Consider the following 14,623-nt stretch of genomic DNA (forward strand, 5'->3'; position numbering starts at 1 on the left):
GGGAATGTGGCCGCCTGTGTCACGCCTCCGTGCCTGCGTGTGGGATTACGTGGTGATCTGTGCAGGCATCAAAGGTTGTGATGGGTGACGATAATGTACATGGTCGGAATTCCGTGCACCAATGCGGAGCGACAGGTGCCCGTCATCCGAGAAGCGATTACGAGACCGAGCCTTATGAGTGATGGATGATGAGCGATGACTGCCACCTACTCCGGGGGGAAGGAGTGGAGCACCGAATACCGACCAACCGTGGGTGCAGGGGACCACGGACTGGGAATAAGGTAGGGAAAGAATGGAGATAAACGAGGCCGGACCGAGAGAGATGTGTAATACGAAATTACGGTTATGGGCATAGTTTGGCTGGGTAAGGTAGGTGCTGAGGACGGTCCTCGGAGATGAGCAGGCGAAGGGCGAAAGAGTCATCATCATGACTTGCCAGACTGAGCCGCGCCTTGTTTTTGGGGGGACACACGGCACGGCTTGGCGCTCGTACTTCCGTATTTATCTCTTCCCTCTTCTATACAGATGGTTATGATTATGGTTATGGTTACTGTTATGATTGCTCATGGGCAGAATGACAGATGGTAGATGATTTCCAAGCACCGCTCTGGACTTTGAAAGGACATGCTCACTAATCGGAAATTGGAAATGCTCGTAAATGCGAGCTCGCTCGTACGGGAGGATCTTATCCAGAGATGAATAATGCACGGAAAGAAACCAACCGGAGGTAACGGCGCGGAAAGATTGGTCATCCGTGACTCACGGAGGGAAGGCGGTCAATCTTCTTTTGCCCATCTCCACTCTTCTTTCCGTGGTTGCGGCGCTCTTGGGGTTTTTTTCTTCTGGTCTGCCTCCGGGATCCGATCGGCGCGTCGGACTTAGACGGTTCGCGGCATGGATTTAATTTTTTTTTCCTTACTATTTGCTTAGCACATGGAAAAGAAAAGAAATAAATTATAAATGTTAAATGAAAAATCAAGAATATGGAAAAAAAAGAAATGATTCAGCCTACTGGTTTTTCTCACCAAGTGGATATATCAACTCTTGCTTGCCCCGTCACTCGATACAGTCACTTTTTTTTCAATATTTACTCTCTACGAATCTCGTCCACACCCAGACCGATAATTCCACCGACATACATCCATCCACATAATCCTACACCGTACAGGATACATGATACTACAGACTCCTTCAGTCTGCCCAGCCAACAATCATCCATCTGCCAGCTAGCCTCGTCGAACGGACAACCGGTGGATTCCTGCAAGTCGACGACAACGCGTCCAATATTATTATTATAATATTATTATTATTGCAATATTGAAGTAGTGCGACCGCATTCTTCAGGCTGCAACAGAAACAAAAGTACGGGCGATAAGCGTTGACTCACCGCCCCGCTCTCATTGGAAGATCGCCCGACCGCCGGAAACAGCCACGCCTGACTTCTGCCTGAGTCACGATTTCTGGGGTTGAGCTCATAAGCACATCAACGCCGGACTTTGCGCCATGGCCGTCTCTGCCTCCCCTACACCTTCTTCGCCTTCCTCTTCCTCCCCTACTTCTACCTCCTCCTCCCGCCCTCAACCCTTCTCCTCTCCCAGCTCCTACTTTAATTCTATCATTCGACGCCGTGAACAAAAGAAAATGAGCATCACTCAGACATACTACCTCGCCCACACCGCCCGCAAGAAGCTCACTCGGGAAGCTTCGCGGGCGGACCACGATCTGCGTCTCCTCGTCGGACACGCCAACCTCCTGGACTCTCTCATGCTCGACCTCGCCGCCGCCGAACAAGAACAAGAACGCTGGTTCAACCAGACCGTCAGCGGTGCCACCAAGACCACTCCCGACGCCGAGCCTCGCCGCATTCAATGGGCCGAGACCGTCGTCGAGGAGCCCGAAGAGGACTGGGACGGCGATGACCTCTCGGACGTCGACTCGGACGTCAGCGACGACGACTCCGACCTGAGCGAAGATGAATACGAACCCACCCTCTACGCTCCCGTCGTCCGCCGGCGAGCACCCTCGCCTGTCGCGGTCATCCGCGAGAAAGAAGTGGAGGAAGACTACGAGACCGACTCGGACTCGGAATTTGAATATGACGACGCCGAGGATCTGGAGGAATTGACTCTCACTCGCTCGCCCTCCCGACAGTCGCCGCCTGAATTGGCCCTGGACTCCGACGAGGAGTCGGAAGATGACTCCATGCCGCCGTCTCCGCCTCAACCCACCCTGGACTCCTTCAACGAGAAGGAGGCCCAAAGCACCGAGATCCCGCTGTCCGATGCCGAATTGGACCGGGGGTATTACATCTCCAATCAACCGCAGAACCCACTGATTGAGGCCTATTGATTGGGCCTCAACTCCTTTCGACGACCTGGTTGTTGTATCATACTGCGATGTAATACCCCTTAATCTTGTTTCCCTCCATGGGAATTTTCTCGTGTGTTTTGGCATTTTCCAGCGGGTCCGGCGTTTAACATTTTTGGATACAAAAAATCTTTTGGGCATTTTGGTTGGCTACTGGGGATTTAGCACTCTACATGGTGCGAAACTGCATTTACTGGTGTTCACACCATTGCGTGCCTAAGTGCACTTGGGCATATTTTTGATTTGATAATACTCTCCTCTTGACGGATTTGGGATTGCATTGGATTCCCCACTGTTGGGCCTTGTTGTACATTGGCCCCGGGAACAAGTACCTATGGCATGAAGATCGATGATGATTATACATAGCTAGAATATTCTTTATACATAGGACAGAAATTTCACAAACAACAATTTTGATCATATCAATCTGTCTTCCTGATAATCTTCTGATAATCTTTTATCTATCTAGTCTCGATTCCTATCTCCGGATCCTCAGGACTCGGGAAATCTTCACCCAATCTTCCATGGCCTTCTGGCGGACCCTGGAAATTTCGCGTGCTTGCCCGGCGGCCCACTTTCCTGAGACTGGACAGCCCGATCGTTGGGCAGACTATCGCGTCTAGACTCGACACCGCCGATCATTCAGCGCCAGCCGAGCACACCGCCCCGTCGACATGATGAATCCATCATCCATGGGCGATCAACCGCGGCCATGATTTGCTGCACCGCAACTATTGGTTTCGACGCCGGAACTAGTGGCGACCTATCCTGACGGTCTGGATCTGCAGCGGTGACTTGGTGCCTGCAACCTCCGGGCGAGGTGTTGGCCTGCGTCTGACTTGTCGTGCTCGGGGCGACTGGCTCTGGGTCTGAGCCGTGATCACCGATCACGATCACTCGTCTAGGATTTCCTCAGCGGATCCTCGGATGCCGTGTGTTCCGAAGTACGGAGGAACTAAGGAAGGCGGGTTGCGGCTTAGTTGGCTTGTTTGTTAGTCCGTTGTTGCCGTTGGGCTTGGATCATGTTTTGGCATGAGGAATGTTTGGCCGAGGCATTGAGTGTTCGGAGGGTGGGAATTCCGGGATGGCTGGTAGTAGTTGAAACATCAGATGTCAAGTGTCAATGTCAAATGGGACCGAGATAGACTACTCCGTACTAGTATTCCGTAAGTAGAGGAGAGTCGAAGTCATGTGGCCGCCCAACGTGACTTGGCCCAGACAGGCAGGTCACCGCCTTAGGCAGCAACCCCTCCTGCCTTCGTCATCCATTCATCGTCCATTCCTCTGCTCCCCTGCCCACTGCCGAGCTTCGACTGAAGGGCACGAGCTCCAGCTTAACCCCCTGCTAACCTCGGAGAGTCCTGTCTCATCCTTGTCCCTCCTCCAAGCGTGCATCCGACCCCTATTCCGAACCATGATCTGCGACCTCCGAATCATACCACTAGCACAACTTCAAGAGCTTCACGGTGGCTGAGCTGCGGGGTTGATTCACTTCTGATCCCATCACCTGTCAACAAAGAGACGGCTCTGTTCATAGCACGCGCACAAACACACTAACTCCTCCTCCTCCTCCTCACTCTTTCTTTTCTTTCTCCTCCCCTCTCTTCCTCTTCCGATCTTCCTTCTTGCATCATCCCGACCCACCACACCATGACATCTACCTCGCCCAAGAATTCGCTCGATAGCGACGAGCACTCGCTTGAAACCAACGATCCTCGACCCTCGCGCATCTCCCACGCTGCCCACCACCCTCGACAAAAATCCATTCAGTTCAACATCGGCGGGTCAGAACCTCAACCAGCTTCGTCCCGGGCGTCCAGTCTCGCGGGGCGCAAGCGCTCGCAGAACGACGACAAAGCTCGAGGACATTCACCTCCACCGCCGCAGTGAGTTTTCCTCTCCCCTCCCGACCCGCGAACATGGTTTGCTGACTCCCGGTGCGATTCCTAGAACCTACGAACGAGGTGTTTCCTTCGACACGTTCGATAATCCCGACGCTCCGGACTTTTCGCTCACCTTGAATTACAAACATAAAGGCCACCAGTCGACTCGGCGCAGTCGAACCTTTCTCTGCGGCACCGACCAGAACGATTACTCGGACTTTGCGCTCGAATGGCTGATCGACGAATTGGTGGACGATGGTGACGAGATTGTCTGTCTTCGCGCGGTCGAGAAGGATTCTATGATTGCAAGCGACGCGGGAATCGAAGCGGGCAAGTACCGCAAAGAGGCGGAGAAGCTGTTCGAGCAGGTGATCCAGAAAAACAGTCAGAATGAGAAGGCCATCAGCTTGGTGTTGGAACTGGCTGTCGGGAAGATTCAGGAAATCATCCAGCGCATGGTATGCTTTGTTTCCCCCCGATTCTCATGAGGCTGTGGAATTCTTGAGCTGACAGAAGAAGATCCGAATCTACGAACCTGCCCTCCTCGTCGTCGGTACGCGTGGCCGCAGTCTTGGTGGCGTGCAAGGACTCCTCCCTGGCTCCGTCTCCAAGTACTGTTTACAACAATCGCCCATCCCCGTCATTGTGGTCCGACCGTCTACGAAGCGCGAAAAGAAGAAGAAGAAGCGTCTTGCGGATCCGACCCGGCGCAGCTACAATAATATACTGGAAATGAGCGAACGACGCGGGAGTCACATCTTTGACGGCGGTTCCAGCACGGAAAGCACTGTCGCACGGCTACCGGGTGAGGAGGCAGCGGTGGCCGCGGCCCTGGGCCTGCCTAAGACTTACACCAACTCGCGCAGCTCTCTTTCCACATCCGAGAGAAGCAGTGGTAGCCACGACGATGCGGACTCACCGTCTCCAAACGCGGACTCCATCGACGCTGCCAGAAGTCCGGCGACGCAGAGCCCTGAGACCACTGAGAGTGACACGGGCACCGATGACGAGCCGTCGCAGCATCTACCATCCGATCGCAACGGCAGCGTCTCTACGCAAGGAAGCATTGCTTCCATTGTATCGACCACCGAGGATGAGGCGGTGAACTCCACGGGTTCCAGCGAAAACCAGAGTCGGTCCAAAGATAACATCCCGACGATCGTCACCCCGGATGATAGCTCCAGTTCGAAGACCCAGAACTCTTGAACGCGGCATCAGCTTCGAGGACTCATTGAGCTATCCCGCCTCTCAGCGGTATATTACGCATCTCTTCTCAGGCACCCTAGTCTCGGTTCATGCATCAGCCAAAGAGCCTCCATAATAACAATGACCCAACTCTCCAACTACTCTTTCACCTCATCCGTGTCAGAGTACCTACACCAGCGAGGACCAACTCCACTCCATTTACTCTATGCATATATCTTGCATACAAGACATGGACAGAAAGAGAACAGGCGCAAGCCCACAGACAAACAGACAGGCAGACCCCGTCATTTACAAATTTCGTGACAGACACGAGCCGAGCATCATCACCGAACAGCGTCCTGACGGAACACATCCATACATCGATCCATCCATACAAAGCATCAGCATCAGCATCAGCATCAGCACCCAGAAGACAAGACATCTATCTATCTCAAGAGGAGAAACAGTCTAGATAGTTAGATAGATATAGACAGCATCCGGTATCAAACCGACCCTCACTCCCAAGAGCATCCAGAACAGAACAGGCTGAACGCATGAAGTGAGTGAGCGAGCAAGCAAGCAAGGGACAAAGGCTAGCATATCTTTTCTTTTCCACGTCTATCAATCATAATCACACAATACAGAATACATAGCTATAGTTAGTCAATCCAAACAAGGCTATCTATCTAAGTAGTCAAATATCTACCAGGACTTCTCTCTTCTTTTTTTCCCCCCCGTTCGTCCCCAAACCAGGCCTTGAACTTGACAACTCCAAACCCCAGACAAATCACTGCCATCGTCCGAGGTAGAGAAGTAGAATAAGTCCTAGCTTCTAAACCAATGAATAAACTCGACTCCTACCTATACGTACAGTAGTTAGAGTTAGATAGTCCGTAGTTATGTGCATAACATAACATACATAACATGAGTGACAGCTAAGCTAATCCATCCATGCCGATCTTCGGAGTAGCTCAATCCCATGTCTATGGAGTACTACTATGCACTATACACTACAACTAGGTACAGACTACACATAATACGCGTTACGCAGTACATATAAGAAGTACATATAAGAACCCAAAATAGAGAAATACCATAGAGACTCATATCAACAAAGTATGTACGTACATACCATAAGCCCTTCCTCCTTACTGAGTAAATATTACATCCTACACTCTACACTCTACATTCTACTCTACACCTTTCCCAAAACCAAAAAGCTTCAAAAAAGAACCAGGAGGGCGGAGATTGGGAAAGAAAGTAATCCATACAAAAGAACCCATATGAATAAAAAGAAAACTTTTTCTAGCGAATTTTGTCTAAACAACATAAAAGAAAAGAAAAGAAATAAAAAGAAAACAGAAAAACAGAACTGCAAAACAAGAGGAACTAGGTATTCGAATCGCCAGCACACACCAAAGTCAGTGTAGATGCATGCAGTAATGCAGTCAAACAAACAAAGAAGAGAAGCACAAAGAACAACGAAACGAAGATAGCAATAAAGATAAAGAAGGCAAGCAGAGGGCAGACTAAATCTCTCGCAGAATAAAAAAAAAACAAAACAAAAACAAGACAAATTGCAAGAACAAAAAAAAGTCGTGAATAAGCCTCAGCGTTCTGTTCCTAATCCCTCCATTCAGGCTTATCTTGCAAGTACCAGAAGAGAAAAGAAGGATAAGAAACATCAACGTAAAGCTCTCCGGGTATTGAAATGCATCATATAAAAGAGAAAATAAAAAGGGAGGCATCAACAATAGGGAGAATGGCAAGAACACTTCCTAGCCCTGCACACCATCCTATCTCGTTAAGATTCTTCACCACCAAACGTTTCTGTTTCTTGTTCACCGCTCCTCACCTCCCATTACAAGCTCTTGATCGATTCCCTTCAACCAATTTTTGAAATTTTTTCTTTTCCATTTTGGACAAGCACACATTCATTGTACATTATAGATCGGATGACCCTCTCACTCTCCCGGGGAATGGAATGATAAAGAGCATGAAGAAGACAAAATCATAAAGAAAAGGAAAAGGAGATGGGCAACCGATTCTTTTGAGTCGAAAGAAATCATGGACGAGAAAGGGAGGAATGTTCAGATGACATGAATGTCATGACGGGACATCAACATGTCAACAAAGCAAAGAAGAAGTAGTCTTTCCAGAAGAAACGAAATAATTTTTTCATTATCATTGCCAAAAAAGAAAAAGAGAAAATATCTATGAAGCCTCTTCGGCCTTGGAGGGTCGACGTTCAGTCGCCGGCTGCGACTTGGTCAATTGAGGAGAGGTGGGGTTGGAGGGAGGAGAGGTGGCCATGTTGTCGCGGTCTTCAAGAGCGGCCAGGGCGCTAAGAGTAAGAAAAGTGGTTAGTATCAGAACGATGACCCAAGGACAGCAAGATGAACCTACCTGAACGCGTTCATCGACGAAGCGGCCTCCTTGTCCTCCTTCTTGCCAGAGGGCGTTCCGTTTCGGCTGCTAGCAGCGCTGTCGTCACTGCCACGGACCAGGTTGCCTCCGGGGCCAAGGTTCTTTCGGCCACTGTTGCTTCGAGAGCCGAGCATGCTCGAGGGGCCAAAAGACATGGGCTGGTTGGTGTTGCGGGTGGTCCGCAGACGACGGAGATCGTCACTGCCGACCTTGCTGGACGCGTAGTCCGGAGGAGGGGCCTGGTTACCGTAACCGCCCGAGAAGTTGCGAGAGTCGCCACGGCCCATGTTGGGACGACCACCGCGAGAAGCTTGCTGGCGAAGACGCTCCATTTCGGCCTCTTGCTGGGCGCGAGCAGCCTGAGATACAAGGTTAGGCGAATCGTTTATCGATATTGGACAACATTATAGACATACCTCTTCACGAATCTGTTGAATGGTCTTGGGGCCCTTGTCGGCATCCTTAGACTGCCAGCGGCCGCTACGCAAATCAATGATATCCTAAAAAAAAAAGCCATTGGGTTAGACACTGAAAGGGGGAAAGGCAGACGAATATTGGTTTTGGGAGGGAACTCACCATGAGCATGAACCGGATTCGGCTGGGCAGGTTAGGAGTCTGGACCATTAGGTTGATGCGATGGAAGTAGGCATCCATCATAGCGTGACCCTTCTCAGAAACATCAAGACTGGCACCGATGGTGCGCAGGAGACTGGTCAAACTCTCGACCTCGGCCTCATCAGGCACACCCTCGTAGTCCACCAGTTTCTTGACACACTCGTGCATGATACGCTCCGTAAGCATGCCCAGCTTGTACAGTTCACCGATGAACTTAACAAGACCCAATCCACGACGCTTGGCGGCAGCCGCCTTGTAGTACTCGTCCGATAGCATAGCAATCTCTTCCGTCTGACCCTCGGGCTTCTCAGGCAGGTTGACCTTCCAGCCACGCTCGAACTCTTCTTGACAGCGGTTGAGGAGATACTTACGGAACAAGCTACCGCCGGCGACGACGTTGCCGTTCTTGTCACGGATGTTCTCGTCCTTGATGTCCATGCTCATGCTCTCAAGCATACGCTTGCAGAACTTGGCATAGATCGAGGCCCAGTGAGCCTCATCGGTGGCCTTCTCGAAGGTGAGCTGGATGACCTGCCGCAGCGTCCGTCCGTCGGACTCGTCCTTAGACTGGGACACGATTTCAAGAATCTGGCCGGCAATCTTTTCGAAGTTTTCAGGGGTCATCTTGTTCAGAGCAGCCTTGACCTTACGCTGCACCATATCGGGAGGCATGTGAGCAGAGCCAGCAGGAGTAGGACCGGCGGTGCCAGTTTGTCCGATGCTGCGAGGCTTCCAGCCGGTGGTTGAGACTTGAAGAGCTTCAACTTCCTTTCCAGCCGTGAGCGGCATCGTCTTGAGCATTTCTTCTTCCTTCTTGGTCTGGTGCTTGTCACGCTTGCTGCCGGTTCGGGTGTTCGATCGGTTGCTCGACATGCGCGGCGAAGAGGGCATGCCGGGACCCATGGCGTTGGCGGAGTTGGTTCGGCTGAGAGAAGGAGACATGCCCAGACCGGGACGGCCAAATTGACCGAAGGGGTTACCCACGGAGGCGGTGCGGGCAGCGTTTGCCAGAGCAAACCGTTGCTCAGAGGTCGAGTTGGGAGGCAGACTCTGGCGCGAGGCAGGCTGATTGAAGTTGCCCATCTGGAATCCCTGAGAGACGCCGCCACGTGAGCTGTTGCGGCCACCCATCATGGGGGTGCGAGCGGACTGGGGACGCGACGAGTCGCTATCTCCCACCGTCTCACGGACCCGCGAGTCCCAGTCGATGGAAGGCTTCTCCTTAAATACACTCTGGAATTGCAGCAAGAACTCCTTGTTGTAGTGGAACTTGCGGTCGGCAGGAGCGCTGGCATTCAAGGCCGGGTTGGGGGACACGATGGAGGCGGGGTAGGTGATCTGGCTCAGGTCCTCGATCAGACGAGCGGAGTGCAGAGCCTTCATCGCAGCGCTGGGCTGGGGCGGCTCGACGGCCTTGTTGGTTTCCAGCTTCAGCGCAGCCGGCTTCTGCTTGGCGAGACTGGCGGGCTTCGCGGGAGGGCCCATGGAAGCATCCGAGGCAGGAGTAGCAGTGCCGCTCTCGGCGGGCGTGCTGCTCTGCGTGGCAGGGAATCCACCCTTCTTCAAGGAAGAGAACAGATCCTTGTTGCTGTCATCCTTCTGCTCACCGGACTGGGCCTTCTTCTGCTTGGCCTCTTCTAATGCCTCGGCTTCGCGCTCGGCACTCTTCATGTTCGCCTCGTAGGCTTCGGCCTCTTCGCGTTCCTTGCGCTCCTTCTCCTCCTTGTCCGCCTTCTTCTTGGCGTAGTAAGCCGCCTCGGCGGCAGCCTCCTTAGCCTCGAGTTCGGCCATCTCGGCCTCCAGGGCATCGTAATCGATGTCATCCTCGTCGTCGGCAGGGGCCGCGGCGGGCTTGGACTCCTCCTTCTTGTCCTTGAGACTGAGATCCTCGAGACCCTTGCGCGCGGCTTCCTCCTCGGCGGCCTTCTTCTGAGCGGCCTCTTCCTGCTCCTTCTGCTTGCGGGCGGCCTCCTCTTCTTCTTTCTTGCGGGCGGCCTCTTCCGCCTCCTTCTTCTGCTTGGCCGCGAGCTCCTCTTCTTCAGCCTTGCGACGCTGGTCGGCCTCGTCCTGCTCGATCTTCTGGCGCACGGCGTCCTTCAGCTCCTGCTTCTTCTCCTCGTCCGTCTTGACGCTCTTGGAGTCGGATCGAGTGTGGTCGGTTCCGCTACCAGTGCGAGGAGGGGGAGTCGCGGTAGGCGTGGCCATTTTGACGGGTGAAGGAGTAGCGCGCGCAGGCGAAGCGGGCGTCTTTTCGAAGTGCTTGATCACGCCGCTGCCTGGGTCCTTGATGACGATCGAACTCTTCTTAGCGGGAATGACGAAGTTAGGCTTACCAGTGGGAGCCGGGCTATTCGAAGAACGGCTGGCGGTGTGGGCGTGGGTCGGCGCTTGGGGGCCGGCGGGAGGCTGGCCCTGACCGAGGCTGGAGCCGGGTCGGTCGTTGGACACCTGCGAGGGGCTCCGGGACAAACCAGTCGCCTGAGGCTGGGGCTGCACGGGGAACTGGGGCTGGATGTAGCCGCCGGGCTGCTGGGGGTTGTAGGGGATACCGGGGCGTGTCTGCGGCGACGAGGGGGGCATGTACTGCTGCATAGGGTAGCCCTGGTTGTAGTAGGCATAGTTCCCGTCGTACGGATACTGGTTGGATTTCATCAGCGTTAGATATTGCTCGAATTGACCACTCTCGGGCGCCAGATTTGGAGGAGGGAGACGCATGCTAGCAGGGGGGGGCAAATGCAAATTGGGGGATTGTAAAACGCGCTGTGCTTGCTTCTTCTTTGGGGGGAACGGGCCACGACGAAAGGATTTCTGGTTCTGGGAATGATGGGTCCTCACAGGTTGCGGGCCCATATGGGGGCCGTAGTTGCTGTAGGGCTGGGGAGGCATCTGCGGAGGCACCATGGGGACCTGGTTCATCTGCGGCGTCGCCGGATGAGCGGTGGCTAACGCAGGGCTGCGATTAGCCTGCGGCGAGTGGGGGAAAGAGCCCAGCGGGCGACCTTGGTTAGGGCCGTGGAACTGCGGACCCATCTGGTGACCACCGCGAGGCTGGTTAGGCGTGCGGAAGTTGGGATTGGGGGAGTAAGGCATGTTGCCTTGATAGCCTCCCGACTGGGAGTACCCCCGGCCACGACCGCCCTGGTGGGAATAGCCACCGCGTCCTCCAGGACCGCTACCCATGTGGTTACTCATGTCGCTGTGTGTCGACTGAGACGATTCGCGTCGCAGATGAGTCGACTGAGGTCCGGGACCAAGGGGGGCCTGAGCATTCGGGCGCATCTGCTGCTAGTGGATGAACATTATTATTAATCCCAGGAATTTTCACGGTATGCCAAGAAAAGGGCACGATCTTCGCGTTTGAAATGTTTTTCTTCTCTGGGCCCTCCCTTTTTTATTTTGATCTCCCGTGTAATTTTTTTACCCTTGTTCCCAAAGAAAAAGAAAAGCAGAAAAAGAATCAAACAATCATCAAGGGAAATGTAGCATATGAAAAAAAAAAAAAAAAAAAAATGACAGTGACCAAAACAAATCGAAAGAAAGAGAAAGACAGAAAGAAAAAGTTGTTGACTTACGTTGTCCCCTGAGTCACCGAAGCTACCAAAGTTCGGAACATTACCCTGAGACTGGTAAGACGACGGCGGTGGCCGACCACCGCTCGAGGCGGGCTGGGGGATGGGCGAAGGCGACGTCTGGGGCGAGGTGACACGAGGGTTCATAGTCGGGGTGACGGCCAAACCGGGCTGAGGCTGGTTCGCCAGAACCGCAGGATTTCCCATATTGGGAGAGGTCTGCTGGTTGGCGGCGAAACCAAACTGCAAGCTATTGGGGCGACTGTTGGGAATATAACCGGAGGTTCCAGCGGAGGTGATGGTCACGGAGGGCTTGCGAGAGTGGTCGCCTTGCGAGGGAGCCGGAGCCGGGGCGCCATTGACAATAGTGACGCCGGGGGACTGAGATTGCTGCATGGGTTTGCCGCTCACAGGAGATTCTGAGGTCGACTTCCCATGGTGTGGTGAACCGCCCACGGTGACGGGAGCGGCGGTCGAGTCCGTCGCGGACTTTTTGGTCGCGTTTGCGTAGGACCTGGTCGAGGCAGGCAGGGGGGAGGATTTCCCACTGAGCGATGGGGAGGAAGCGTGCGAAGCGGCCTGGTTCGAGGTGCTCTGTCCTTGAGGTTGAAGGCCTGACTTGGGAGGGATCGAGCTCATTAGACAGGTCGGTTTATATCACAAGAGGGAAATAAATAGAGTCGCTAGTCGAATGAGGATGGAAAATCGGATGAAAGAGGAAGGTAAGAGGGTGAGAAAGAACGAAGTCAAACAAAAAAGTTGACGACGGATAGGAAAGTGTGATGTCAAAGGCGTGTTACAATAAACGAACACGCTCTAGATCCCACATCCAAAGGATTCGACTGATCCCACAGGATAATCAGAGAAACCTGACTAAAAGGGCAAAGAAAAAGACCGCCAACAAGGGGGGACTTGATCTCAGACAAAAAAAAGATTCACGTCGTGGTCAACGACGATGGGTCTGGGGTAAGAGAAGGAAAAGGAGAGGAGAGGAAGGGAAAAGGGTAAAAAAAAAAAAAAAAGAGGGGACGAAAAAAAAAAACGACCGTCAATTTTTGGTTTTCCCGATTTTATTTTTTCCTTAATCCTTTTTGGTTCCTCGTTCGGGTGTGGTGTTTTTTTCGGAGTTACGCTCTTAACGAGAAGCTGTGTGGCGGAGGTATGGTGATACCTGACCGGTACGGAGGATAAGTAACTATGAAGGCCACCACCAGTAGTCTCAACCAAAGGTGCAACAGAGAAATATTATTCGATAATGTTCTTTTGTCATTTAGAATCTTCTTAAATATCGCTCATATGTCTTTCTCTCTCAAGATCTCCTCAGTCGCGGCGGAATCACCCCCGGCCCTTTCCCGACCAGACCCAAGACTGCAGAATCTTCGCAGGCAGACGGGCGACCGGTGACAATACCATACACCCAAATACACCAAGCAAACAACCAAAACAGGCTGGTTGCCCGATCGGGAACAGGCTCGGGAGGAGGCGGACCTACCACGGCGACCAACTCCCTCGGATTGTTCGCCTTCTTGACGAGTGACTGCCTGCTGGAAAGTGTAAAGTCGGATGTTGCTGAACGACAGTCATTCAGGCGCTGACTCACAGAGTCCCGTCAACAAGCCTCGTCATTTCCCCCGGTCTGCGGTGGCAAAGATGCCTCAGGTGTCGCCATGATCTCATGACGGAAGGTCCAGGCCACACACCCCCGACTCCTTCAAATGCAACCAACTTTCCGTCGCTCTTTCATTACGAAGTGGGAGTAAGACTGTCTGGGAGGATGGATTACAGTATTGACGAAAACCTAAATGGAATAAAGAACAACCAAAACAAAAACAAAGAGGTACACTGTAAAATATGGTCGGGATTGCAATATCGGTGATATATACTCCAGCATGCACATCCACTACCAGGCGCACGGATATATCCTTACCGCGGTCCAACCCAAGCCAACCCAAGTCAACCCAACGGAAGGTTCAGATCTAATGGATGGTGCATGCAGCAAGTACAGAACATAGGCGACGGGAGACGATAATATCCAGCCATAATAAGCCCCTCCCAATCAACTACAGTACAACCAGCACCCGGTTCACGTTTCCAATTGATCCTCTACCTGGTACATACTCCGCTAGGTACTAACTGCTAGTCCCTACGCTGGGCATTCCTCTGATCATCCTGCCCTACCTCCCACCAAGTCCACCACCCACGGAACAAATCCCCTGCCCAATCCGACTAGTCAAATGGGGTGAGGTGGCCCGAAAGAGCCAAATGCAGACCGACCAGGATATTGATTTGTTCGCGTCTAGTCGATTTCCGACACGGAAAACATGGCGAGTGCAGAACTCAAATCGTCGATCGGGAACCGACATTTTTCTTCCTGCATGATTTCGCTTCGGTGCCTCTTCTGCTAATTAACTACCTAACGATCGGAGAACGAGGGGACTTATGGTAGGTTGACGGAGTAGGTATGGCTATGGCTAGGTATATACTGGTATAGCGTCTACGGCTACGGAGCATCAACGGCGAACGGCCCACACCTGAATTAGGGCTCACTAAAGGCACCATGATTTATTGATTAAGTTA

The 14,623-nt window shown here is 52.7% G+C and overlaps 3 protein-coding genes across 3 annotated transcripts; 2 read left to right on the forward strand and 1 right to left on the reverse strand.

Annotated features, from left to right (window-relative positions):
• Positions 1–1,503: 1,503 nt before the first annotated feature.
• Positions 1,504–2,349, forward strand: KD926_006036 (uncharacterized protein; the record flags this gene model as incomplete). Its single annotated transcript, XM_053099006.1, has 1 exon — positions 1,504–2,349. One exon carries the CDS (start codon positions 1,504–1,506, stop codon positions 2,347–2,349), a length of 846 nt encoding a protein of 281 aa, XP_052957098.1.
• A 1,668-nt stretch (positions 2,350–4,017) lies between these two features.
• On the forward strand, positions 4,018–5,456 carry KD926_006037 (universal stress protein; the record flags this gene model as incomplete). The annotated part of the gene is made up of 3 exons (XM_053099007.1): positions 4,018–4,253; positions 4,318–4,708; positions 4,764–5,456. The coding sequence occupies 3 exons, from the start codon at positions 4,018–4,020 to the stop codon at positions 5,454–5,456; spliced, it is 1,320 nt and encodes a 439-aa protein (XP_052957099.1).
• A 2,193-nt stretch (positions 5,457–7,649) lies between these two features.
• KD926_006038 (putative eukaryotic translation initiation factor subunit eIF-4F) lies at positions 7,650–12,685 on the reverse strand (the record flags this gene model as incomplete). Its single annotated transcript, XM_053099008.1, has 5 exons — positions 7,650–7,779; positions 7,842–8,221; positions 8,279–8,362; positions 8,439–11,762; positions 12,050–12,685. The coding sequence occupies 5 exons, from the start codon at positions 12,683–12,685 to the stop codon at positions 7,650–7,652; spliced, it is 4,554 nt and encodes a 1,517-aa protein (XP_052957100.1).
• Between the last annotated feature and the right edge of the window lie 1,938 nt (positions 12,686–14,623).

Source organism: Aspergillus affinis, assembly GCF_023601865.1.
Source record: "Aspergillus affinis strain CMG 70 chromosome Unknown NODE_30_length_300691_cov_86_450199, whole genome shotgun sequence".
In the NCBI taxonomy this organism is placed as follows: Eukaryota; Fungi; Ascomycota; class Eurotiomycetes; order Eurotiales; family Aspergillaceae; genus Aspergillus; species Aspergillus affinis.